This window comes from Saccopteryx leptura, chromosome 2, assembly GCF_036850995.1.
Source record: "Saccopteryx leptura isolate mSacLep1 chromosome 2, mSacLep1_pri_phased_curated, whole genome shotgun sequence".
Lineage (NCBI taxonomy): Eukaryota > Metazoa > Chordata > Mammalia > Chiroptera > Emballonuridae > Saccopteryx > Saccopteryx leptura.
In genome coordinates this window covers 134,240,585-134,267,585 of record NC_089504.1, presented here as the reverse complement: position 1 = coordinate 134,267,585, position 27,001 = coordinate 134,240,585, and the positions used below count along the sequence as shown (strand labels likewise).

At 38.5% G+C, this 27,001-nt stretch overlaps 1 protein-coding gene across 10 annotated transcripts in view; it reads right to left on the bottom strand.

The window, feature by feature from the left end:
- PPFIBP1 (PPFIA binding protein 1) overlaps positions 1 to 27,001 on the bottom strand; it is a 208,770-nt gene that overhangs the window by 68,994 nt on the left and 112,775 nt on the right. For all 10 annotated transcript variants that reach the window (XM_066368859.1, XM_066368863.1, XM_066368862.1 and 7 more), the window contains one exon: positions 7,176 to 7,274. In XM_066368859.1, coding sequence (XP_066224956.1) covers positions 7,176 to 7,239 — 64 coding nt within the window. In that variant the 5' untranslated portion in view covers positions 7,240 to 7,274. The remainder of the gene's footprint in view (positions 1 to 7,175; positions 7,275 to 27,001) is intronic.

Here is a 27,001-nt window from a genome sequence, read left to right as displayed (position 1 = left end):
GTCAGAAATGAATTATACACTGGAAGAAATCAACAAATTAGATGAAGCACAGGATCAAATAAGTGATTTGGAAGTCAAGGTAGCAGAAAACACCCAATTGGAACAGGAAACCAAAAAAGAAAAAATTTTTTTTAATGAAAATAGTTTAAGGTACCCCTGGGACACCATCAAGCATAACAACATTTACATCCTAAGGGTAACAAAAGGAGGAGAGAATAAATAACTGAGAAACTTTTTCAGACATTACTGGCCCTGACCAGTTGGCTCAGTGGATAGAGCGTTGACTTGGCATGAGGACATCCCAGGTTTGATTCCTATTCAGGGTACACAGAGAAGCACCATCTGCTTCTCTCCTCCTCCATATTCCCCTTCTCTGTCTCTTCCCCTTCTCTGTCTCTTCCCCTCTCGATTGGTTAGATCAGGGGTAGTCAACCTTTCTACACCTACCGCCCACTTTTGTATCTCTGTTAGTAGTAAATTTTCTAACCACCCACCAGTTCCACAGTAATGGTGATTTATAAAGTAGGGAAGTAACTTTACTTTATAAAATTTATAAAGCAGAGTTACAGCAAGTTAAAGCATATAATAATAATTACTTACCAAGTACTTATGTCGGATTTTCGCTAAGTTTGGCAAAATAAATTTTTATAAAACAACTTACTATAGTTAAATCTATCTTTTTATTTATACTTTGGTTGCTCCACCTCCACCCACCATGAAAGCTGGAACGCCCACTAGTGGGCAGTAGGGACCAGGTTGACTACCACTGGGTTAGACCATCAGCCCTGAGCACTGAGGATAACTTGGCTGATTGCTGGGTGGATCCCGGTCAGGGCCCATGTGAGAGTCTGTCTAGGTCCCTTCCAAGAAAGAAAGGGGAAGGGGAAGGGGAAGGGGAAGAAGCAATGGAATTACTGAAAACTTCCCTAACCTAATAAAGAAAATAGACTTATATGTTGAGGAAGCAAAAAGCAATCCCAAACAAGATGAACCCAAAGAGGCCCACACCAAGACACATCATAATTAAAATGGCAGAAGTTAAACACAAAATACTAAAAGCAGCAAGAGAAAAATAGTTACCTACAAGGTAGCCTCCACAGAATGGTCAGATGATATTTTAATAGAAATATATATACGTCAGATGAGAAAGGATTGACACAAAATAGTCAAAGTAATGAAACAAAGGACCTACAACCAGACTACTCTACCAAGCAGAACTATCATTTAAAATTGAAGGAGAAGAGATAAAGAGATTTCCAGACAAGAAAAAATTAAAGGAATATATCACCATCAAAACAGTCTTACAAGAAATATTAAAAGAAGAAATATTACAAGAAATATTACAAAAAATATCTTTAAGAAGAAAAAAGGAAACAAATATGACTAATAAAATGGCAATTGGCCTGACCTGTGGTGGCGCAGTAGATAAAGCGTCGACCTGGAAATGCTGAGGTTGCCAGTTCGAAACCCTGGGCTTGCCTGGTCAAGGCACATATGGGAGTTGATGCTTCCAGCTCCTCCCCCCCTTCTCTCTCTCTGTCTCTCCTCTCTCTCTCTTTGTCTCTCCCTCTCCTCTCTAAAAAGAAATTTTAAAAAAAATTAAAAATAAAATGGCAATTACTATGTAGCTATCAATAATCATTTTAAATGTAAATGAATTAAATGCTCTAATCAAAAGCCATAGGTTAGCTGGCTGGATAAGTAGAAGACCTATATATACCCTATCTACAAGAGACCAACCTCAGAATAAAAGATACACACAAACTAGACATAAGAGAATGGAAAAAAAATATTTCATGCAAATGGAAACAAACAAACAAAAGCTGGGGTAGCAGTACTTACACAGACAAACCAGACTTTAAAATAAAGGCTGTAGTAAGATACAAAGAAAGACATTTCATAATGATGAAGGGATCTATCCAACAAGATGATTTAACCTTTGTAAACATTTATGCATACAACATAGGAATACCTAAATATATAAAGCAAATGACGGACATAAAGAGACACGAACTGTAATACTGTCGTATTAGGGGACTTTGACACCCCATTGACAACAAAAGATAGATTTTCCAGACAGAAATCCAACAAGCAAACTGCAGCTTAAATGACATATTAGACCAGATAGATTTAATTGATATTTTAAAAGCAGCAGAATATACATTTTTTTCAAGTGCACATGAAACATTTTCCAGGATAGACAACATGTTAGGCTACAAAACAAGTCTCAATAAATATAGTAAGACTGAAACAGTAAAGGCATCTTCTCTAACCACAGTGGCATAAAACTAGAAGTCAATGAAAAGAAAATTACTGAAGGCTTGACCTGTGGTAGCACAGAAGATAAAGCATCGGCCTGGAACCCTGAGGTCGCTGGTTCATAACCCTGGGCCTGCCCAGTCAAGGCACATATGGGAGTTGATGCTTCCTGCTCCTCCCCACCTTTTGTCTCTCTCTCTCTAAAGTGAATAAAATCTTTTTAAAAAGCCTGACCAGGCAGTGGCGCAGTGGGTAGAGTGTCAGACTGAGATGTGGAGGACCCAGGTTCGAGACCCAAAGGTCGTCAGCTTGAGCGAGGGCTCATCTGGTTTGAGCAGGGCTCACCAGCTTGAGCCCAACCAAGGGGTCACTTGGTCTGCTGTAGCCCCTGGTCAAGGCACATGTGAGAAATCAATCAATAAACAACTAAGGAACTGCAATGAAGAATTGATGTTTCTCGTCTCTCTCCCTTCCTGTCTGTCTGTCCCTATTGGTCCTTCTCTCTGACTCTCTCTGTCTCTGCTACAAAATAAATAAATAAATAAATAAATAAATAAATAAATAAATAAAATCTTCAAAAAAATTTTTATTTAAATTACTGAAATGCACACAAACACATGGAAGCTAAATAATATGATACTAAATAATAAATGGGTTAACAATGAGATCAAGGAATAAACCAAAAGAAACCTTGAGACAAATGAAATTGAATACAAAACAACCCAAAATCTCTAGGACACAGCAATATCAGTTCTAAGAGAGAAATTCTTAACAATACAGGCCTACTGTATTTCTTCTTAAGAAGAAAAATCACATATAAACAGTCTAACCTTACACCTAAAGAAACTACAAAAGAGAACAACAAACAAAGCCTAGAGTGAACAGAAGGAAGGAAATAATAAAAGTCAGAGTAGAAATAAACAAAATAGAGTCTATAAAAAACAATACAAAAGATAAATAAAACCAAGAGCTATTTCTTTGGAAGGATAAACAAGACTGATAAACCATTAACAGTACTTATCAAGAAAAAAGAGAGGACCCAAATAAAATCAAAAACAAAAGAGAAATAAGAACTGATACCATAAAAACATAAAGGATTATAGAAAATCCAACAACTATATGTCAAAAAATTGGACAATCTGGAATAAACGGATAAATTTCTAGAACAAAATCTCCTAAGATTAAATCAAAAAGAAACAAAAACCCAAACAGACTGATTACTGCCAATGAAATCAAATCAGCAATCAAAAAACTCCCAACAAATAAAGTCCTGGACTAGATGGCTTCACAAGTAAATTTTGCCAAATATTCAAACAAGAATTAACACCTATCCTCAAACTATTATCAAAAATTCTGGAAGAGGAAAGGCTCCCACAAATTCATTTTACAAGGGCACCATTACCCTGATTCCAAAACCAATAAAGACATAATAACACACACATACATACACACACAACAACAAAAATAAAAACTTAAGCCAACATCCCTGATAACATAAATTCAAAAATTCTCAATAAAATCATAGCAAACCAAATTCAGCAATACATGAAAAAGATCATATACCATAATCAACTGGGATTTATTCCTGGGATGCAAATTTGGCTCAATAACCGCAAATCAATTAATACAATAGATTCATAAACAAAATGAAGGATAAAAATTACATGATCATATCAATAGATGCAGAAAATACATAGTATAAAAATACAGCATCAGTTAGTACAAAAACTCTCTCAGCAAAGTAGAAATAGAGGGGACATACCTCAACATAATAAAGGCCATATATGGCTAGACTACAGCTAATATCATACTCAACAGGAGAAAGCTAAACACATTTCCCTTAAGATCAGGATCAGGATCCCTTAAGACAAGGATATCCACTCTCACCACTTTTATTCAACATAGTATTAGAAGTCCTAGCCACAGCAATCAGATGGGGGGAGGGGGGGGAGAAAGGAGAGCGGGAAAGAGGAAGGGAGGAAGGGCATCCAGAGTGGAAAAAAAATAAAACTGTCATTATTTGCAAATGACATAATACTATACAAAGAGAACCCCAAAGATTCCACAAAAACAAAGAAAAAAAAAACCCAAACTAAAACTGATAGATATATTCAGTAAAGTAGCAGTATACAAAATTAGTATTTAGAAATGAGTTGCATTTTTATACACCAATAATGACTATCAGAAAGAGAAATTAAGAAAAGTATTCCATTTACAATTGCTTAACTACCTAAGAATCAATTTAACCTGTACTTGGAAAATTGTAAGACATTGAAGAGAGAAATTTAAGAAGATACAAATAAATGGATGCATATACTGTGCTCATGAATAGGAAGAATTATCATTAAAAATATCCATAATAACCAAAGCAATCTACAGATGCAATCCTACCATATTAGTGACAGTTTTCACAGAACTAGAACACATAATCGTAATATTTATATGGAACCACAGAAGATCCCAAATAGCCACAGCAATCTTAAGAAAAAAGAACAAAGAAGTATCACTCTACCAACAATATCACAGTATACTACAAGGCCATAGTAATCAAACTGTATGGTACTGGCGTAAAAACAAACATATAGATCAATGAAATAGAACAGACAGTCCAGAGATAAACTCACACCAAATGGTCAATTAATATATGACAAGGAGGCAAGAATACATAATACAGTAAAGACAGTCCATTCAATAAATGGTATTGGGAAAATTGGACAGAACAGACTAAATAAATAAATAAATAAATAAAACTAGACTACCTTCTTCCAGCATATACTTGAATAAACTAAAAATTGATTAAAAACTTAAGTGTAAGACCAGAAATGGTAAAACTCTTAGAAGAAAACATAGGTAGTAATCTCTCTGACACTGCTCATAGTAATATTTGTTCTGATACATCTCCTTGGGTAAGGGAAACAAAATAAATAAATAAATGAATGGGACTTGACAGCAAAGAAAACGATCAATAAAACTAAAAGAAAACCTATCAAATGGAAGAGGATATTTGTCAATGAACATCCAATAAAGGATTAATATCCAAATTTATAAAGAACTCATAAACCTTAACACTAAAAAAACAAACTACGCATCTTTTAATAAAGATGGGCAGAAGATCTGAATAGACATTTCTCCAAAAAGGACACACAGATGGTCAATAGACATATAAAACAATGCTCAATGTCACTAATCAGAGAAATGCAAATTAAAACCACAATGAGGCCCTGGCCGGTTGGCTCAGTGATAAGAGCGTCGGCCTGGCATGCAGAAGTCCCGGGTTCGATTACCGGCCAGGGCATACAGGAGAAGCGCCCATCTGCTTCTCCACCCCTCCCTCTCTCCTTCCCCTCTGTCTCTCTCTTCCCCTCCCACAGCCGAGGCTCCATTGGAGCAAAGATGGCCCGGGCACTGGGGATGGCTCCTTGGCCTCTGCCCCAGGCGCTAGAGTGGCTCTGGTCGCAACAGAGCGACGCCCCGGAGGGGCAGAGCATCACCCCCTGGTGGGCAGAGCGTCGCCCCTGGTGGGCGTGCCAGGTGGATCCTGGTCGGGCGCATGCGTGAGTCTGTCTGACTGTCTCTCCCCGTTTCCAGCTTCAGAATAGAAAGAAGAAAAAAAAATTAAAAAAAAAAAACCCCACAATGAAATATCACCTCACACCTGTCAAAATGGCTATAAATCAACAAAGAACAAATGTCGGCAAGGATGTAAAGTAAAGGGAACCCTTCTACACTGATGGTGGGATTGTAAATAGGTGCAGCCACTAAAAAAAAAGTATGGGTTCCTCAAAAAATTAAAAAACTACCTTATGATCTAGCAATTGCACTTCTCGGAATATATCTGAAGAAATTCTAAACACTAATTCACTTCAACATTAATATCCCTATGTTCATTGCACTAGTATTTACAACAGCCAAGATATGGATGTAACCCAAGTGTCCATCAACAGATGATTAGATAAAGAAGATGTAATACATACATACAATGGAACATTACTCTGCCATAAAAACAAGTGAAGTCTTACCATTTGTGACAACATGGATGGACCTAGCGGGTAGATCTAAAGAACATGATAAACAAACAAAAAAGAAACAGATTCATAGATACAGAGAATACACTGATTGATGGTTGCAGAGGGGAGGGAGGCTGGGGGTTGGGTAAAAAAGGTGAAGCAATTAAGAACAAACTAGTAGTTACTGAATAGTCATGAGGATGTAAAGTACAGCATTGGGAATAGAGTCAATACTATTCTATTACCTGTGTATGGTGCCAGGTGGCTATCAGAATTATGAAAAGATCACATCATAAATTATAGAACTGTCTGACCACTATGCTGTACACCTGAAACTAATACTAAATAATACTGAACATCAACTGTAACTGAAAATTTTTTAGAAAAGAGAATAATTCTGGAAGAAAATGAAAAAGAGGATCAAGGATGAAACCATGGGGAATCTAAAGGCATTGGAGAGAGCCAATAAATGAAAATAAGAAAGTGGAAAGGTAATAAAACAGTTGTAATGTAAAAGCTAAGAGAGCTGAATGAATGGCATGACTCCATCTTCTAGAGCAGGGGTCCCCAAACTTTTTACACAGGGGGCCAGTTCACTGTCCCTCAGACCGTTGGAGGGCCGGACTATAAAAAAAACTATGAACAAATCCCTATGCACACTGCACAGATCTTATTTTAAAGTAAAAAAACAAAACGGGAACAAATACAATATTTAAAATAAAGAACAAGTAAATTTAAATCAACAAACTGACCAGTATTTCAATGGGAACTATGCTCCTCTCATTGACCACCAATGAAAGAGGTGCCCCTTCCGGAAGTGCGGCGGGGGCTGGATAAATGGCCTCAGGGGGCCGCATGAGGCCCGCGGGCTGTAGTTTGGGGACCCCTATTCTAGAGGATGTAGATTACCTGCTATAATACCATCCATCTGCTCCAACGCCGCAGCCAACATGTCACTTGCATCACTCATCATTTTGTTATTTGTCAAGGGCAAATTCCAACGTAGATCTGAAAAAAAAAAAATGATGTTAACATCACATCCTTTAAATGACACATGCTTCCTGGTAGGTCTGATAATTCAACTTCAAATTATAACTCCACCTAACAGGCAAATATAAAGAATTTCTTAAGTAGTAGAGCTGAATTAACTGAACCATTTAACAAGTTGAGGCCAATTGTTAAAGTACTGCAAGACCACATTCTATACCTGTGTCAGTTAAGAAAATAAGTAAGATTCAGTTCTTGTACTCAAGGTGTTTAAAATCCAGTAGAGTGTTTTACACGCTGCACTCTGTAGAGCTAGCTCTAGGTCTCCGTGAAGGGTGTCAGGGATGGCTGTGGAACCTGGCTCAGAACCTTGAGGAATGCGGGGCAGACAAGATCTTTCTCCCTGAAGCAGCCCCACCCAACCTCTGCTCGCTTAATATTGTCCCTTTTTTCTGTATTTAGGACTATCGTAAGACTTGTCTAAGAAAGTGGTTCTCGTGTGTGTAGATATTAAACACACATAAATCTGCTATTTTTTAATATAACAATAGCTACCATGTATTGAGTGCTGACAGTGGTCCCTATACATTTACATAAATTATGCATAATCCTTAATCATGACAACAACCTTATAAAATGGATAAATTCATCTCCATTTTATAAATAAAATCAAAGGTGTTTGATTTTTACTAGGAAACATGCAAGTAAACACAGCAAAGACCAATGTTTAACCTAGTTCTGCTTTCTACTACAATATTGAATTTGTTTATCTGATATTATCTGCATGATAGGTTCATGCTGAGATTGTCACACTCTCCTCTCTCTTTTACTTGTTAAAAAAATAGACTGAAATAAGTACTCATATAAATTCTCTCAACAGGCCTAAATAAGGCTCTTGCTACTTTGCATACAGTACTGTGGTGTAACGAATAATGGGGTTGCTGTTTGACAGAAACCTTTGCCCTTGGTTTCCAAGCAGCCAGGTCTCACCACTTCATTTTTACAAACACATTTACAGTTCTGATAAAGAGCTTCTTGGATCAGTTCTTTACGCGCATTCATTTTAATAATATGCCATTTAATCATTGTGAAATATTACCTTAATGTTATAGTTTTTATAGATTTCATCTAAGAATTTCCCAGAACTTTACTCACCTTTTACAACAAGGTATAAAATACCACTGCCATATTATGTGGAAATACTACAACACAAAGAGACCCAAGGCATGCATTTAGTTACCCAGAGATCAGGGGGTTAACAAGCCAGGTCTGAACCTAGCTAGTTCTCAAAATTTTACTTGCACATTTCAACAGTCCAGAGAGATGGAGCACAGACTTAATAATCACACTTTGGTTGGAAAACTTAAAATGTGAAAATTGAGAACATAAAGGATTAAGGCAAACAGCACACAGTCCTTTACTTTCATATAATTAAGTGGCTTGCATTCCCTTTCATTGTAAAAGTTGTACTTCAAAGAGCTCTAAATACCAGGAGATATACATAAAAATGGACACAACTCAGGTTCAGCTATAAACATGGGAAATGCCAATAAAACAAAGTAATGCTCACACTGCAAAAACTCTCACTGCCTCACTAAATTAGAAAAATATTTGTCTATTAGCAAGTGTATTTTGTGTACAGCATGGACACTTCCAAGTATGACAGGTGGTTATTAACTTCTCCGTTCTGTTCAGAGCCTTTCAAATGCTGTGGCATAAAGGTATGAGAATCTAGGCCATGCTTTTCAAAGTAGTGAAGAACCAATTAAAAAAAAAATTCCAATCCTTTAGAGACCAACCCTTTGTTTAATATCATAAAACTAAGATATTTCACTGTTATAAAAGCTCATAAATGCTTGTCTGAATCTGTATAATTATCACGTAACACTGTATGTAACAGTAAGGAGAGGACAGACAGTAAACACAATTGTATGTATATGATATGGAAACAGTGGTAGGTGCTAAGGACTAAAAATGGAGCAGGATAAGGGGGTCAGAAGTTTGGAGGGGCTTGCAAATTAAATAGGGTGGTTGAGGAGAATGACAGATTCAAAGGTCAAAGATTTCTTTAATCGGTTATAAGTAGTTAAGTATAGGTGGTCAAGTTCAGTGGTATTCCGAATACAGAATTTCTACAAATCAATAAAAAAATGGGAGGGGTGATAGCATTAACACTTGTAACCAATAAGAATACAAAGAGATAATCAATATATCAAGGAATTTAAGATAATGTCAAACCATTTTATATCTTGTCAGTTGGCAAAATAAATAAATAAATAACATGTCAAGTATTAGGATGTAGATTCACAGACTCTCTTCAAGAATGGTAGTGGGAATATAAAAGAAGCTAACATTAAACATTCATTTTCAATCTAGCAATATTTACTCCAAGGTATAATAACCATAAACAATACACAAATATTCATAGCAAGCTTCTTCACAAGGACAAAGATGTAGAAACAGCCTACATGTCCATCAACATGAGAGGAGATGAATATACTGGGATAGTACTCACACAATGGAATTACTTACAGTTGTCAAAACTAAAGCTACATATGTATAATATGGACAAAGCTATGTAATGTAATAGCAAATAAAAAATGTCTCTGGTAAATCCAGCAAGTCTTTTATAAAGTTAAAAATAATTAAAAACAGCCTGACCAGGCGGTGGTGCAGTGGATAGAGTGTCGGACTGGGATGCAGAAGACCCAGGTTCGAGACCCTGAGGTCGCCAGCTTGAGTGCGGGTTCATCTGGTTTGAGCAAAGCTCACCAGCTAGGACCCGAGGTCACTGGCTCGAGCAAGAGGTTACTCAGTCTGCTGAAGGCCCGCGGTCAAGGCACATATGAGAAAGCAATCAATGAACAACTAAGGTGTTGCAACGAAAAACTGATGATTGATGCTTCTCATCTCTCTCCATTCCTGTCTGTCTGTCCCCGTCTATCCCTCTCTCTGATTCTGTCTCTATAAATTAAAAAAATAAATAATTAATTAAAAACAAATACATATGTAAAATAGATATAGACTCACTGTAAGTACATGCAAAGAAAAAAAGGGAATGATGAGACGCAATTCAGGATGATGGGTACCTCCAGCCAGGGACATAGGGGAACAGACTGAAAAAAGTTGCATATGTAAATGAAGGTTCCTGTAGAGTTCCTGAGTTAAGTATAAGATTCAAAAATACTTATTACAGTATTAAAAATAATAAAATTGGAATTCCACTTCTGATAATGGTGGAATAGATTTTATCGGACAAACTGCCCCACAAATCGCAATTTAAAACATTCGGTAAAATATGAAAATAAGCCCTGGCCGGTTGGCTCAGTGGTAGAACATCGGCCTGGCGTGAAGGAGTCCCGGGTTTGATTCCCGGCCAGGGCACACAGGAGAAGTGCCTATCTGCTTCTCCACCTCTCCCCCTTTCCTTCCTCTTTGTCTCTCTCTCTTCCCCTCCCTCAGCCAAGGCTCCTTTGGAGCAAAGTTGGCCTGGGCGCTGAGGATGGCTCTATGGCCTCTGCCTCAGGTGCTAGAATGGCTCTGGTTGCAACAGAGCAACGCCCCAGATGGGCAGAGCATCGCCCCCTGGTGGGCGTGCCGGGTGGATCCTGGTTGGGTGCATGTGGGAGTCTGTCTGACTGCCTCCCCGTTTCCAACTTCGGAAAAATACAAAAAAAAAAAATAAAAATAAAAAAATAATATGAAAATAATCTGGAAGAAATTAGAGCCACCAAAAGCAAGTAGAAACTGGAGGCAATTCGCTTTTGACTAAAGGGAACCATACAAGATTCACATTTATCTATTTTTTCACCTGTGGGCACTTCTCAGTCCAGGTGATGCAGTTACACGAAGAAATCATAATCTTTTAAAATGTTTTATTGATTGATTTTAGAGAGAGAAGAAGGGAGAAAGAGAGAAACATCAATCTGTTCCTGTATGTGGCCTGACGGGATCGAACACACATCGGGATGTATGAGGACTCTTAACGAACTGAGCTATCCAACCAGGGCAAGAAATCATAATCTGATTGGTTCACAGGATAGAAGGAGGTAAAGTTCTCACAGTATATACAAAGATGTTTAATACTAATTCATGGTAGACTGGTGAGTTGAGTATATATTGTAATCCTTTAAAACTATGAAACAGAGAAATATAATTAAAAAGCCAATTAGGTTGATAAAATAGAACACTAACAGAATCTTCAACTGTTGCAAAAGAAAGCAATAAAGGTAGAACAGTGGACAGACAGATGGGAGAAACAGAAATCAAACGGCAAGACGGTAGGTCTGAACTCTGTCATATATCCATACAATAGAGTATTTTTCAGCCAAAATTAGTTAATGTTAATGTAAACTGTGAACTTTGGTTGATACTGATGTGTCAGTGCTGGCTAGAATTACACAAATTAAGTCCATGTACATTAATGAGATTGTTGATATAGTTAGATTTAAGTTAACTTTCCTCCTACTTTTCTTGTTTGTCTCTGTCATTTGTTCCTTTTCAGCCTTCTTTTGCAATGTTAGATGATGGGGGGGGGGGGTGTCCAGTAATAATAGGGATTTGAACATCAACCATCTTGACTTAATTCAATGTATAGAACAAAATACTGAAATGTAAAATATACATCATTTTCAAGTCTATATGTTAAACTCACCATGATAGGCTGTATATGCTAGGCCACAAAAATACCACATTTCCTCATGTATAAGATGCACCCCCCCCCCAAATTTGGGGTCTAAAAACTGGGTGCGTCTTAAAAAGTGGTTGTAGGTTTTTTTACTTGCATTTCCCGCTTTTTCGTTCTTGTTTTTGCACTTGTAGTTGAACAGTGATTTGTCATCAGACACAGATGAGGACAAGCTAATGGATCAGAGTTTTGACAGTGATGAGGAGCTGTATGAATTTTATGATGAATGAAATTTGAGTTCAATAACTTTATTTATTTATTTTTATTTCGGGCCCCCAAATTAAGGTGCGTCTTATACATGTGGAACGACTTATACATGTGGAGCATCTTATACATGGGGAAATACAGTAAGTCTCAATAAATTCCAAACAGGCTTTAAAGGATTACACAGAAGAATAAGAACAGAAACTGAAGTGGTCAAGTACTAATACTAAGAATAAAATTTCCATATATATTAAATTTCTGACTTGCCTATGGCTTGAGGTATTTTAGAGGCAGCCTAATTGAGCAAGCATCTGTATTAATAAAGCTAGGCCAATTGACATGGCTAGGCCAAAATATTTTCAAAAATAGAAAGGCTAAATAAAAAGCCTTCAAAAATCTCATGCTCTTAAAAAGATTTTCCTATACCCTCAAAAGCATTTCTGAGGAAAAGATTCCCCTGGGTATTCTCACATACTTAATGCAATGGGATACTATTCCAATACAATGAAATGCTTATTATTTGACAATAAAAAAGACTGAATGCTGATTTAGGCAATATTATGTTGAGCAAAAGAAGCCAGACATACATGACTATGTACTTTATGATTTCTTTTATATGAACTTCAAGAACAGGAAATTTATGGTGATAGAAAGTAGAACAATAGTTACTTGCAGGAAGTGGCAAATGATTAAAGGAGATACTGGATAACTTCCTGTTCAATATATGTTGTTTGAGGTGTTGGTTATACAAGTTTATACATCAAACTACACATTTAAGATATATGCATTTCATTGTACGTAAATTTCATCTCAAATTTTAAAAACTAGGAATGAAGATGATTGCTAGAAATTAAGAATGAAATTATGTTTTAACAATTGAACTAAGTAAATAAATGAATTAATTTAAGGAGAAAAATGAATGGACTTATAGTGATAATACATCACAAATCAAGGGCAATGAATAATCAATTACAGATTTGAGGTCCAAACTAAAAGAATCAATATCCACATCCCTTTTTCTAATTCTTTGCTTACCCAGAAACCTACTGATCATAATTTGGTCTTTTGGGTGGACAAAACCATTTAGAAAAGTACAACTTCATCATCCAATGATTCTCACATAATAGCAAATTGATTTCTGGATTCTAAATAATTAATATATACTTCTTTAAATGACTTGCTGAAGGAAAAGTTACCAGGAAGTACAACTACCACAACAAAAGAATTGGTTTTAGGTTAAAAGTCATAGTTCAAACTGGAGCAACCCCTAAATTCTTGTGTGATATAAACAGAAGACCAGCTGCTTGCAGGAGTCCTCAACCTACTGGTTTGCTATTCCAAATGGCTTAATAAAAATAAGTTTAGGAAAATCTTAGAAAAGCAATCTCCTGCAAATAATATTCATATATTAAAGGACAAAAAAAAAGAAGAAGAAGAAAAGACCCAACAGAAGCAAGTTTTGTATATGTATCAAGCTTGATCAGGACCCATTTACAGCAGATATGAGTGGGGTAAAATATCAGGGAAAGTTCTAGCAAAGGGTGTGGTGGCTAAAGGTTTGGCAGAAAACCACAATTTTTTGCAGGGTTGCTGACTAACTGATGTTTTAGGTCAGGCTAGCTGCCCAGTCTCTCTGTGAAGAAAGAAAGAAAGAAAGAAAGGCCATAAGAAAATTACAAAGTTTGTTTTAAACTTCGGTGAGAATGACATTTGTCCTAGCTTTCTCAGCTTTCCTTAGGTAAAATGTTTAAGTTTGAATGAGAACTTCTAATTTCAGGCCCAGGGATGGATACAGTTCCCTGAGATTGAGACACTTAAAAGAAGAAATCCTTCATTGAAAGAATGTTTACAGACATTCCACCAGGCTGGTGAAGTGCCATATTATCACGTGGTCATTAAGAAAAAAATATATTTTCATATAAATTACCCAAAGATTTCTCACTAGTTTTCCCCCAAAGAGACTCACTAGGGATATTAATCAATTACACAATGATCTCCAATGTATGCAGCAGTGCAGTCTTAGGACTATCAATATATTATCAGGCTGTGGTGCTTGGGCCAGCAGCAGGATCAGCTGGGAGTTAGTTAAAATGTAAACTCTCGGCCCAACTGACCTGGGTGTTTACAAGCTGTCTCATGCACACCATCACAGTCCTGAAGAGGCCGTCTTTCCTCCTGGGACAACAAGCCCCACCCAGATGAGTTTCGAACTGGCTACCAAGGTAAACAAGGGCAGAGCTCCTCGCCCTGGTCCCAGAGTCTTACTTTTGATCCAAAAATACCAGCTCTGAAGAAGCAATTATGTTTTAACCCGAAAAAAAAAAAAATCTCTCCCTTTCGACTTCAACTACTAAGTCTTTATGTCTGCAACATGTTAAGATTCTTTCCCCCCCAGATTGAAGTTACAGAGATTTTATTTTATTTTTAAATTGAATTTATTGGGGTACAGGTTCAGGTATGAAACGCAATAAAACACCATCTACACACGGCATTCTGTGCCCATCGCCACAAGCCAGTGTCTTTCATCCCCGCCTCTGCCTTGCCCACCTCCACCTACCCCGTCCCCTTTCCCTCTGGCTATCACCACACTACTGACTGTGTCTGTGTGTTCTATATGTGTGTGTGTGTTTGCTTAATACCTCCACCTTGTATCATCCAGTCCCCCAGCCCCCTCCCCTCTGACAGCTGTCAGTTCATTCCACGAGTCCCTGTCTCTGTTTCTATTGTGTTCATCAGTTTACCAGTAATTTGTTCATTAGATTCCACATGTTAAGATTCTTAAGCAATCCTCCTTGCTTTCTGGTTCTCTGCTATGTACCTGTCATCACAGACTTTCTTCTCCCCACGGTGCTAGTCCAAATCCTTGTCACCTTTAATCCGCTCTAACATCGCAAGGAAATTAATTCAGAATCATGTGAAAAGTAAAACATGGGAAGAAGGGATCAAGGAGCAAGGGGAGCTGCTGAAAACAGGCAAGGTTGATCTCTACTATTACAACACATTAAAGAATACATCAAACTGTAGAATAAGTGAAACATTGATGATATAACTGGAAATTTGAACAGTAACTATATTTGATGATATGAAGGAATTATTTTCATCTTTAAGGTATAACAATTCTTATAAGAGCTCTTACTTTTCAGATTATTAGCAAAATATTCATGAATGAAATAATACAATATCTGGAATTTGCTTGAAAATAACAAAGGAGAAGGGGATAAAGATACAGATAAAACAAGATTAGCCATGATTTCATACCTGTTGAAGGTTAAGTGATAAGTATATGGAGTAACGTACTGTTCTTTCTACGTTTTCAAATATTTGAGATTTTTCAAATAAAATATTTCATTTTATCATTCATATCTTTAGACAATAGGATTTTCAGACAGCCTGACCATGATATGTTGCCTTAAATCTTTTATTTTTTTCAATCATGACTTCAAGCATACCAGCGGCTCAACAAATATTTACAAACCAAATAAGAAAAGGCTTGTTATTTTAACCACCTGCACAAACACAAACACACTCATAAAATGAAATAGCCTCTCACAGAGAACTGTAAGGCAGAGCATGAGAAAGGGAGTATAAATGGCTGTGTATTAGTAAGTGACTTCTTGGGCTCATCAACATAAAGAGCAACAAAAATTATGCGACAGAGCTGATAAGTGTTTAAATAAATGAAGCAGCAAGGGGGAAACAGGGCAAGACAGGAGGAAGTGGGCTTCTCATCTCTATGCCGTTATATTTAGGAATGATAACCGACAGGAGCCGATAAAAAGGTTCAGATAATAAGCCTTTACTTCTTGAGTAAAAGAATGCTGCTGTTATTTGAAAAAACTGATATCTATTAAATATCAGTAAAATCAAAAGATCTTGTGCTAAATTGAAGAATGTCCCATTTCCCCCTATCTACTATATTTTTTAAATGAGAGAGAGACAGAGTGAGGGACAAATAGGGACAGACAGACAGGAAGGGAGACAGATGAAAAGCACCAATTCTTTGCTGCAGCACCTTAGTTGTTCATTGATTACTTTCTCATATGTGCCTTGACCCCTTGCTCAAGCCAGCAACCTTGGGCTTCAAGTCAGAGACCTTTGGGCTCATGCCAGAAACCATGGGGTCATGTCTATGCACGCTCAAGCCAGCAACCCCGCACTCAAGCTGATGAGCCTGCGCTCAAGCCGGCGACCTCAGGGTTTCAAACTTAGAAACCTGGGTCCTGTGCATCCCAGGCCAACGCTCTAGTCACTGTGCCACCACCTGGTCAGGCTCCCCTATCTACTATTATTGATACTGTGACTACACGAAGTTTTTTAATTTGTCCAAAGTAGCTCTGGAAGTAAGATTTGAGTTCAAACCCCATGTTGTTCCCAAGTGTGCTTCTCACTGATTCAGAGGGTATTTATTACACAGCTAGTTTGCCCTGACTAGGATCAACAATCTCCACAAGAGCATTAACAGAATTTATCTCCTTGACTAAACTGTGAGCTCCTTGAAAACAGGAGCTGTTTCTGATCTCTGCATCCCCTGTACCTCACGTGGTGGGCATCAAAGGCTTGCAGCATGGGGCTGTGCTCCAGTGGCTCCTCAATCATGCACACTATGTCATAACTATTCTAGCTCCTGTATTCCCTGTTTTGGCTAAGAGTGTGAACTTCTTCTTAACTGCATAAGCCAGAAACTTATCTCTTCACCTTAACTTTAAAGATAACTGTAGATGAATGTGATCATTGCTATCACCCTTTCTATCTACAATCTCACAAGAAGAATTTTCATACTCTTCATGATGGGGGTGAACCAAGTTCATAGTGTTGCCTTGGGATGATATTATTTGTAAGGGTTAGTGAACTTAGTTCCTAGTATGATGGGAGCGTATCAGGGGGCTTGAGCAGGTCAGAACTTCTTATTTTTCACCCACTCTAACCCTAACCGCCACCCATCTCATCTCTTCTTTGTAGCTCTTAAAAATCTGTAGACTCATCTTGTTCCTAGTATCCTACCCAAGTCTATCAACCTAACCTTAGTTGACTAAGAGGTAAGCAGTCTGGGGATGTGGGACCCAGACTTGTATCCACAGAGGGCAGAGGTGCAGAAGAGCTACTCAAGCCTCTGAAAAGAAGGAAAGGACAACCAGCTGCTTATATATTAGCACCCTCCGAAGGAGTGTTTTATAAATCGTGGGTCATAACCCCTAAGATTAGAAGGAAGTGAATAAATTTAGTGGATTGCAATCAACATTTATTTAATAAACTAGAAAACATCAGTGTGTCACAAGAAGAAAAAGTTAAGTACTGTTTTTTGAAACTTTTGATTTGGTTATATATAAACTTCTGCATATAATAAATATTGAAGGCCTACCATGCACCAGGAACTAGAGACAGAACAGTGAGGACAGCAAAATAAGAAAACTATTTCTGCCTTTAGACAGTTGACATTTCAGTGGTTTCAGAGTGTGTGTGGTTATGTGGGCATAGATAATCTTACACTGGGTCAAAAAATTTGAGAAAAGCTGCTCTTAAAGTCATGCTAGTCAAAATGTGTTCTGTGAACTGGTATGTGTCCACTGACTGTTATTATCTACTGTGTGATAAATACAGAAATTGAGAGCAAGTATTCAGAAAATCTTATAGCAATCTGACTTTCCTGTGATATCCAATTATGTGACAGTTTTTCTGGCCCAACCATTTTTGTTTGTTTGTTTGTTTGTATTACAGAAAAAAAAAATCAATCCATAGTGAATTGAAAAAACAAAAACAAAAACTGGTCCTTCACCAGAACTGGTTGGAGAAGCACTGTTCTGGAGGACACACTGGATGGCTGTTTTGGGACTAAGTGTGTACACAAGCGCTTTGATCGGAAACCGCAGCCATGAGCCACGGAGAGAAAGAGAAAGGGCCATCCAGGGAGTGAGAGAACTCCAAGAACCGGGAAGGACGGTTCGGAGTTGTTCTCTCTCCACATGCGGCAGATGATAAAATTAAATGGCAAGGAGAAAACTGTGAGCACTGACACTGAGGATATGTGGTTAAATTCAGAAGAAGTGAAATAAAAACCATTTTCGGTTGTATAACATTAACATCAATGGCAGTCATACACTACGTATTTGTGTAATTACAATGCATCCCAGCAAACCGTATCATTTCTGATCCACTATGTTTCAATTACAGCAATAAAGGCTGGATATTTCATGCTAAATTTTCATTGTCTGTCATTCATACAACATGATCCAAAATGTACTACACTTAAAACTGGAAGAATCTTGCCAACATACCAAATTGATTGGGAAGAGTGATAAAACTGTGGGCTGGGAACAGTTTTGTGGAGGAATAAGACTTTAAATAATTTTAAAAACTAAACTGTTTGACTAGTGGGTACTTTGTGTTGGTTTCTCTTTCAACTGGGTGTTAGTTCCACTCTTGGCTGGATAGTAAGCGGAACGTCAACATTCTCTTCTTTTATACTCTACATGTTTCTGGCCAGAATCAGCAGTAGCGATATGTTTACAGCTGTTGGGGGGAAAAGAAATCAAAACCAGAACCCTGAAATTATCCAGTTGAATGTACAAAATGTATTCTAAACATTGTTATTCACTATTAAAGTATGAAAAGACATGGGAATTCTGTACAATTAATGTGTACTGACCCAGGTAATAATGGGTACTATAATGCTTTTCAAGTCGTCCACATTTCAGTTCTGAATGACGGGCACTATGCTGCACGGGACATGTGCTCAGGGAGGGGTAGCGAGAACTAGGAACGCAAGGCCAAAAGCCATTTCCCAGCCCAGGCGGTGGCACACTACAGCCCATAAGCCAAATCTGGCCAACTGCCTGTTTTTGTAAATAAAGTGTCATTAGAAGAGAGTCACGCTCATTCGTTATGTATCGTCAGTGGCTGCTTCCACGCTACCATAGCAAATTACAATAGCAAAAAAGCTCAAAGTATTTCCTGTCTGGCCCTTTGCCAAGAAGTTGGCCAACCCGTGCCCCAAACCATGCCATGGCCTCCTGAAGTATACAGACCCCTCTCCTAGTTGTTCACTCACTTTCTGATTCAACCAGTGTTTTTCAACTGCCAGTCCACCACGAAAGAGTTAGCCACTCTGATGTTGTACAAAGATGGTAGGCCCAACGATCTTAGCCCATTTCGCTTATGCTCCGGGTGATTTCTAACTTAGCGGTCCCCGAAATAATTCTATTTTTACTGGTAACTAGGGAAGGGCTACCAAATGACCAAAATAACTAGAATTTTCCATATTTTACTCTATCTGTTTGGACTGGTGCACATGTATGTATGTATGTATGTATGCATGTATGCATGTATGTACGTATTGTTCACCCACTCACTATTTGCCAGGAACTGTTTCAGGCACTGAGGAGTTTTCATTCCAGTAACCATTACCCAGTTTCTGCATTTTCTTTCCAACAAAGTCCATCTCACGGACCTGATTAGATGAGTCCATCCTCCAGAGACTTACCTTTTTCCTCGCCAAATACAGTATCTGTCCTATTTTCAAGTGGCAGCCCTGAAGCTGGACATTCTAAGTGATGGGGGTGCACATTCTACTTAACACACTGCTTGCCTGAGCTTAAAAACAGGCAAGGGAACAATATACTTGGTTTCTGCATTTTTACAACTTATACCATGTGTATTGAATGTCTGTGAACTATCTTACTCTCAGGTGCAAGTCCTACCTTCCGTTAAACAGTAATATAGTATTGCCTGACCTGGAAGGCTAAGGTCGCCGGTTGGAACCCCAGGCTTGCCCGGTCAAGGCTCACGCGAGAAGCAACGAGTTGATGCTTCCCACTCCTCCCACTGCCTTTCTCTCTCTCTCCTCTCTGTAACATCAATAAATAAAACATACTTTTTTCAAAAAGTAATACAGTATTTAAAATGTATTTTTCCTTATGAAACTCCTTGCTATGTCTTGATTTAGCTGGATCAAGGACTGCTCGAGAAAACTGGATTGGCACCATTTCAAATGCCTGATACCTGATCTTGACTGGGCACTTAATGTTACTCAGCAATCCTTTTATTTATCATTAGTTCCTTCCCTATCACAGTTCTCATAATGGCTGTCTCTAAAAACTCTACGAACATCTCCCCTAATCTATCCCTTTCCTGCAGACCCTTAATCTTAGTAGATTACTTCCGAGCCTACACTCAGAGAACCTAAGGAACTCTCCTCTATCTAAAATTTCTGTGCATATATATTACTAGCCTTCTCCTGGCTCACAGCCTCCTGTCAAGGAAAAACTCTCTTCCTTTATTCCTGGGCACATCCTAACCTTTGGAACAATTACTCCCTCATTTCTTTGTATCTTTAATCTCTCTCATTCCTCAGTTTCCTTCTGTTCAACCAATAAAATGTTGAAAATTTTCTGGACCTAAAATTCCGGGAAAAAAAACAATCCACCAACAATAACTTCCCAAATCCTTCTCTTTACCCTTTATAAGTTACAGATCTGGCTCCGACTCTTCAGTTACACCCTTGGAACGAGTGGTCCCCATTCACTGTTTCACCTGATCCCTATTGCAATTTGGGATATCCCATCACCAAAAAATGTCTTCAAAGACCATCACCACCTGAAGAGGTCGCACGGCTGCAAAGTGGCAGACAGGGATTCTAACAAAAACAAAACTATAATAATACCCTATATGCTCATCAATGGGGTTTTCAATATGTATTTGTGGAATCAAATTCATTATATTTAGGAAAGGAAGCCAAAAAATTAGATTAGAACAATTTCTCTAGGCAACAAAAACAAAAACAAATAAGTAGGACTACATTAAAAAGAACAAAGCTTTTGCAAAGCAAAGCAAACATCAACAAAATGAAAAGGCAACCAATGGAATGAAAAAATATTTGTAAAGCATCTATCTGATAATGAGTTAGTATCAAAAAAAAAAAAAAGAACTCATACAACTCAATACCAAATAAACAATCTGATTTTTTAAATGGGCAAAGGATCTGAATAGCCATTTTTCCAAAGAAGACATACAAATGGCCTACAGGTACAAGAAAAGATGCTCAATATCACTAATCATCAGGGAAATGCAAATAAAAACCACAACAAGCTATCATCTCACACCTGTGAGAATGACTTATCAAAAAGAAAAAACCATGTGTTGGTCAGGATGTGGAGAAAAGGGAACCTTTGTGCACTGCTGGTGGGAATGTAAATGATGCAGCCACCGTGGAACACAGAATAGAGGTTCCTCAAAAAATTAAAAATAAAATTACCATACAATCCAGCAATACCACTTCTGGGTATTCATCTGTAAAAAACAAAACCCAACTCCAAAGGATACCTGAATCCCTCTGTTCACTATCACACCATTTACAATAGCTAAGAAATAAAAACAACCTGCAATGGATTATTCAGCCACAGGAAGAATGAAATTTTGTCACTTGTAACACCACTGATGGTCCCTGAGAACTATGCTAAGTAAATAAGTGAAATAAATCAGACAGGGATAGACAAATACCAAAACTCTCATTTATATATAGAATCTTAAAAAAAAAGAAAGAAAAAAAAAACCTAGTGATTGCCAGAGGCACGGGGTGGGGAATATCTTCCAGAGATTGAAGATATAAAGGAATGAGGGAGTAATTGTTTCAAAGGTTGGGACGAGCCCAAGCATAAGGGAGAAGAGTTTTCCCTCGACAGGAGGCTGTGGCCAGGCATAGACATAGAAGTGCAGACAGGAATTTCAGATAGAGGACAGTCCGTAGGTTCTCTGTATGGGAGGCTCTGATGGTGGTGGTGAAGTGGGTGAAGGTGTTCAAAAAGTACAAACTTCCAGTTCTAAAATAATTAAGTCCTGGGGGTGTAATGTACATCATGGTGACTCTAGTTAAGAATGCTGTATTGCATGCATATTTGAATGTTATTAACAGAGTAAAACTTAGAAGTTCCCATCACAAGAAAAAATATTTTTGCAATAATGTATGGTGATGGGTATTAACTACACTTACTGCGGTGATCAATTAACAATATATACTAAATAATCATTATGTTATACACTTGAAACTAATAAAATGTTATGTCAATTATACCTCTATAAAAAAGACGAAAAAACAAACAAATGGTTCTGAAAACAAAGATGGAGAGAGAGAGCCATTGATCAGAGTATAAGAAAAGTTTCAGGCCCTGGCCGGTTGGCTCAGCGGTAGAGCATCAGCCTGGTGTGCGGGGGACCCGGGTTCGATTCCCGGCCAGGGCACATAGGAGAAGCGCCCATTTGCTTCTCCACCCCGCCCCCCATCCTTCCTCTCTGTCTCTCTCTTCCCCTCCTGCAGCCAAGGCTCCATTGGAGCAAAGATGGCCCAGGCGCTGGGGATGGCTCCTTGGCCTCTGCCCCAGGCGCTAGAGTGGCTCTGGTCGCAACAGAGCGACACCCTGGAGGGGCAGAGCGTCGCCCCCTGGTGGGCGTGCCGGGTGGATCCCGGTCGGGCGCATGCGGGAATCTGTCTGACTGTCTCTCCCCGTTTCCAGCTTCAGAAAAATACAAAAAAAAAAAAAGAAAAGAAAAGTTTCAAAGAATATTAATACTGTATTTTATGAAGTAGAAGAATCACACTCCTGCAAAGGTGACAGGAACCCCTTATGTCCTCCCTCAATATCTATCCTATGGGTTACAGCAGGACTGCAACCTTTCCATTGTAATTAATTTACTTATTTAAAAATTATGGATGACATACGATATTATATAGTTTCAGGTACACTACACAGAGATTCGACATTTATATACCTTACAAAGTGATCTACATTATGTCTAGAAAGAGTCACTGTACAAGGTTGTATTACGTACGATATTATTGACTATATTCCTACGCTATACATTACAACTCCATGATTTAATTAATAACTACAATTTTTTCAATGGAAGGCCGCAGCTCTTTGTGCAGAGTTCAGAAATGGTTTGAGAAAGTATGTGTGAGGTACCTTGCACATTTAGGCCTGGTCCATTTGAAAGACTCAGTAAATAGTGGTATGCCACTATAGCTTCTGCCCCTGCCAGATGCCAGCTGAGAACTGTGTGTGTGCCTCTCAGGCTTACCTGTTACAGGAAGCCCAGAGCTTAGCACCCTTCTTTGGTTTCATAAATACTGTCTCGTGACAGACCAAAAAGAAATAAATCCTCTCCTACTCTAAGAATTATGCTAAAAAACAATGAGGATAAGGATGGAAAAAGGGAAGAAAAAAGGAGAGGGAGAAGGGAGAGAAACGGGGAAGAAGAAAGAGAAAAGCAAATAACATTTATTAAGCTCTCACTCAACTATGAGAGCTGGACCCCAATGCCCTGGGACTGGGACAGTAAAGACAGGAGCTCTCCCAGAGCCACACAGAGCCATTAGTAACCCGGGACTCTCGCTTTTCTTAACTTGCTGGAGGCATCAGTGTGTAACCAAAATGCTTATGCGAGTGAGGAAATCTTGCTATGGTGACAAGAGGGAAACAGACAAATCTTCTAAAGCCATCGTACCAGGGGGTAGGAAGTGATTTAACCTCTAGTAGCCACCTGAAATGTTTTAGACCCGTGGCTAAGTAACAGAGCTGTATCACAGTGTGCAAAGCAGATGGGGTACTTACTTACTCTAAGGAAGGAACCAGGAGTTAAGTTTCATTGCCCTGTATCCCAACAAGAGAGAGGGTCAGAGGGAGGCAGAAGTGCTCAAGAACAATCCATAAGACAAAGTGGAAGACTAGTTCAGAGGACTGATGTCAAGGCCCAAAGGACTACTGCTGAGCCTGATACTCCAGGTCTCTAGGTGAAATATTTAAAACATCTTGTAAACTCTGAAGAAAGACTTCCTCTGGAAAGCATGTTTTAGTCAATTTGGAAATTGGAATTCATGTGGGATCCTCAAGGTTTCTCTCCTCTGGAGAGGTCAAGTGTCAAACCATCCGGTTACCAGCTGGGTGCTGGGAAGTGTGGGCTCATCCCGGGAGCTTCCTGGGCGTTTCTGTTGTCCTCTGGGATCTCCTCCCACAGGAAGCCAGGCATGACAACCAGGGAGCAGATCATGGATGGGTTTCAGTCCTTGGCACAGGAATGATCAGAGCCAGGAGACCCTCTCAAACTATCTGGCTGCCTCTGGAGAGCTGGGGTCCCTTCCTCTTAGGTACAGTCAATAGCTCAAGGCTCGGTAAATAGAAAGAAACCAGACAGACTGAATGTCGGGAGTAGAAAACTACGTTTTAAAGGATATCTGAGACGGTTGATGTCCTTATTGTTTATTACTTTTGTTAAAAATGTAGCCTAATTCTTTGGGTTTGGCTAGCAAGTGGTAGAAAAGCCCATTTTTACAAGCAATGCATCTCTGAAGAAGGTGGCAGAGAAAATGATTCTTATTTATTTTTAATTTTTTTGACAGAGATAAGAGAGTCAGAGAGAGGGACAGATTGGGACAGACAGACAGACAGGAAGGGAAAAAGATGAGAAGCATCAATTCTTTGTAGCAGCACCTTATATTGTTCGCTGATTGCTTTCTCATATGTGCCTTGACGGGGGGTGTGGGTGGGGGGTGGGGGCTACAGCAGGGCGAGTGACCCCTTGCTCAAGCCAGCAACCTTGGGCTCAAGCTGGTGACCATGGGGTCACGTCTATGATCCTATGCTCAAGCCATCAACCCTGCGCTCAAGCTGGTGAACCCACGCTCAAGCTGGCAACTTCAGGGTTTCAAACTTGGTTCCTCCGCGTCCCAGTCCATCGCTCTATCCACTGCGCCCCTGCCTGCTCAGGCTAATTCTCATTTATTAAATCACAATTTAACACCAGTAGATCAGGTGGAGAAAGGATGTGCCTGCTCATTCCACATGAGAATTCCTCATCAGGCGCCCTTCTTAGAGAGGCGGCTAAAGCAGAGTGGGATCCCCTTAAGCCAGTGGTTCTCAAAGGGTGCACCCTAGAAGATTTCAGGTGCGCCCTATGGTATTCCAGAGAAATATGTGCCTGTTGGGGTCCAAAAAACCAACAGGGTTTCTGGAGTTTAGATTTTTGGGGGACAGAGGTGTGGGGAATTGGCTGTAAGCTGACAGTCTGCCCAACCTCCCACCTCATTCACCTGATTAGGTTGCAAAAGGCTGTTAAGCTGTGGTGCTGGATTGTTTACACTACCCCCCATGTTCCCCAGAAAGACTGGAGGTAAGTTTCTTCCATCTTTTGTTTGGTGTAAAGTTAAGATTTGCTAATGGCCTCACTTTGTCCTATAAATAAAGCAAACTGCAGTTTTTGGGCGCACTTTGTTCTTGCCAACAGCAATTACAGGGACCTCCCCACCCTCCGTGTATTCATTCCGCACCGTTCCCACTCGGGACCTGGAATTACATGTGCCCAGATGTAAAAATAAATATAGTTACTCTTTTATACCATTTCATTACAGAAATACCACTTTTTGTTAACAATCATTATATTTATTATTAACACATCATTATATTCTTTTTAGATAAATACACCCAAAAAATGGATAGATTTCTCAAGAAGAAGTGCAATATTGAAGAATCCCACTCTGGAAGTGAGCAAAAGTTAAGTGTAAATAAAATAGGACTTGAAGGCTGATGGGCAGAATTTAATTTATAGCATTTTCCATCACTTAACATTGAAGAATACAACTGGATCAGAAACCCGTTCATGGAAGCTTCAAGTGATTTTGGTTTAACATTAACAGAAGAAGAACTGGCAGCTATATCCACTGATCGTGGATTGATGATTAAACCTAAGGAATTGTCTCTTGAAGCCTTTTGGATTTCTATAAAAGAAGAATATGTGGCAATATCTAAAAAAAGCTTTGAACATTTTACTACAATTTTTAACATTTTATTTATGAATTAGGATTTTTTACCCTCAACACAATTAAGAGTAAAAAGAGAGGAATTCTTCAATGTATTGACAAGGAAATGAGAGTTTTCCTTTCAAATATATGCTCAAACATTAAAGAAATTGCTAGGACACATCAGGCTCATGTTTCTCATAAACACAAGAATAAAAAACAACACATTCGTGCAGGATCCTGTGGAATTTACAAAATTTTACTAAGAATGTATCTATATATATAAAAATATAACTTTTTTGTTGTTTTTTTTTTTATTTTTAAACCCAGGGCTCGGGAACCTATGGCTCCTGAGCCAGATGTGGCTCTTTTGATGGCTGCATCTGGCTCACAGACAAATCTTTAATAAAAATAATAATAATGTTAAAAATATAAAACATTCTCATGTATTACAATCCATTCATTTCCTACCGCTCATGTTCAAGGTTGCGGGTGGCTGGAGCCAATCACAGTTGTCCTCCGGGACAACACAAATTTTTACTGGATAATGTGTAATGTACACGGTCGTTGTATGGCTCTCACAGAATTACATTTTAAAATATGTGGCGTTTATGGCTCTCTCAGCCAAAAAGGTTTCTTACCCCTGTTTTAGCCTCTCTTTTTTTTACAAATTCTAAAAAGCTTAACTCAAAAAATGTAATATAAAAATGTTTTTTAATGTCAGAATAAATTTAATTTTGTCATTTTTATTTAGTTTAATTATCATAGAAGCACAGCTGGACTTTATATTTTATTCTTTAATATTTGACATAATTATTATAACATATTTCTCAGAAATTTGTATATAGTGTGCCTACAATTATTTGTAGGATTTTAAATGTGCCCCCACTTCAAAAAGTTTGAGAACCTCTGCCTAACCAAGAACTTTCACCATAAGAAGCTCCTCCTTGTTTAGAAGGTATTCAATCTGAGGGCAGGGCAGAAAGAAAGGAGAGTTGGCTCTTTGACGATGAAAGAGAGAATAACCTCTTGTCTTAGGGAAAGATATATCGTATTTCCCCATGTATAAGAAGCTCC